Consider the following 1,887-nt stretch of genomic DNA (forward strand, 5'->3'; position numbering starts at 1 on the left):
TATCCTACGCGTATGGCAAAACTGATCAATGTTCCAACCTTAGACCTTAGAACCGGTTTCCCGGCGACTAGAGTACACCTTACAGTATAAAATACTGAAGAACCGTCTACTCGTTGCTCTTTTACAGATATTATATCTGATTTAGATCCACGATCACCCATTTCTATTACTAGAATCTTTAATGATATTACTATATCCTCAGTCATTAATGAGGCCGGATAAGAAGTTTCCTTGTTATCTTTAGTTATTAAAGCTTTAGGGTTTTTCCGGAATTTGGCTCTTATACACAAAAGATTGAGGGCCTAATCTCGTCTAATATGTTAGCGGATAAACGAAGTCCAAGAGAGACAGCACGAGCAATATAAGAAATTAATTCAACTAACACTAATAAAGGCACCAAGGCTAAAGGACACCCTGCTGGAACGAAAAGTGAGAAAAACCCTAAGCCATGCTTTTGAAACCCTAATAAAGTTGCTCCTAAAACTATAGTAAAACTAATTGAAAATGTTAAAATAAAATGAGATGTTGAAGCAAAACTATAAGGTCAACCCAATAAACCATAAGGTATACTGAGTTGGACTATCTCTTTCAGTGGTAGCTCCCCCCTGATTTCACGTATAGTCTCTGGGGACACGCTCAATCTAAATTTTTTTTTTACCTGAAAAGGCTACACAGAAAACCCAGATTTGTTTTCCTGCTGATTGTCAATATCCTTAAAATTGTCACTGAATGTATTAAGTATTCTAGTATATAAGGCCTTATAAGTTTTCAGCATATAGTGAAATTTGATACACAATATTTATAATTACAGCAATCTATATAGAATTTATTGATAGATAGTTGACCAACAATTTTATATAAACCCATGTGAGAATTTCTCCCTCTATTAATAGCACCCTTAATTTGTTTAATTTCATCTAACCCTTCCTCAGTTAAATGAGCTTTTGATTTCATTAATTCGACTGCTTTTCTAAAATCCAAATAGTCTTGTTGTTTAGATCCAACTAACGGATACTTCTCTAATAATGGAATAATCTTTCCATAAATGTCAGATAAACTTGAAACAGTAAAATATCCTTCATCTCGCCCATACACTGGGTTATACCCTTCGCAACCTAAACAATTATATAAACTCTTCATTAATACCTCATCACGAGAATGTTGACTTAATGTAAATCTTAAGCTTACTAAGGGTCTAGTTTTTGTGTTGCAAGACAAATATTTTTTGATTTAGGTTTAATTTTGAAATTAAACCTTTGAGGACATAGAACTGGAAAATGAGAAATCAAGAGAAACTACCTATAACCTGCGCAGACAAAATAATTATAACTTTTTAAAAATATATCTACCTTTGTAAGGCTTCTTTTGATTATTAAAAAACATATCAATTACTGAGGAACGAATACCTAAGGCCCTAGCTGCTTCACGGATAGAATCATAAATAGTAGTCTCATTTTTTTCTTATCAAAAACTGATATTTGGTGAGAAGGTCTACCAGATCCTTCTTGTCTTTGTTGTCCTTTCTTAGCTTCAGACATTTTATTTCTGTACTCCTCAAATCTGTATCAGGAAGACAATTTTTAAGCGTTTCATTGGAGTGTTTACGACCTGCAAAAATAGGTGATACTGGATCCTGAATAATATTGTACTCTGGTTTAAGAGCTTTATATAAAAACCTTCTCTTTTTCTACATTATTCCTTCTCACAGTATTCCAATATTAATAGAAAATTTATCATATACGTGCTTAATTAGAGCCATATAGATGGGCATACAAGAATATCTTACTAATTGATTCGTATTAAAATGGCCCATTTAGAGAATCTTATTCTAAGGTTTTCACTGCCCTCGCCGTTAACCAGTTTACCTATCCAGCGTTGATCCCGCGT

General features: G+C 33.4%; 1 protein-coding gene across 1 annotated transcript in view; it reads right to left on the reverse strand.

The window, feature by feature from the left end:
- Positions 1 to 1,887, reverse strand: part of GSTUM_00001101001 (uncharacterized protein) — a gene marked incomplete at its 3' end in the record, with an annotated part of 12,289 nt that overhangs the window by 3,657 nt on the left and 6,745 nt on the right. The window contains exon 3 of the mRNA XM_002838493.2: positions 398 to 536. Within this exon, the coding sequence (XP_002838539.1) occupies positions 398 to 536 (139 nt within the window). The remainder of the gene's footprint in view (positions 1 to 397; positions 537 to 1,887) is intronic.

The sequence above is a fragment of the Tuber melanosporum genome (genome assembly GCF_000151645.1).
Source record: "Tuber melanosporum whole genome shotgun sequence assembly, scaffold_251, strain Mel28".
Classification (NCBI taxonomy): domain Eukaryota; kingdom Fungi; phylum Ascomycota; class Pezizomycetes; order Pezizales; family Tuberaceae; genus Tuber; species Tuber melanosporum.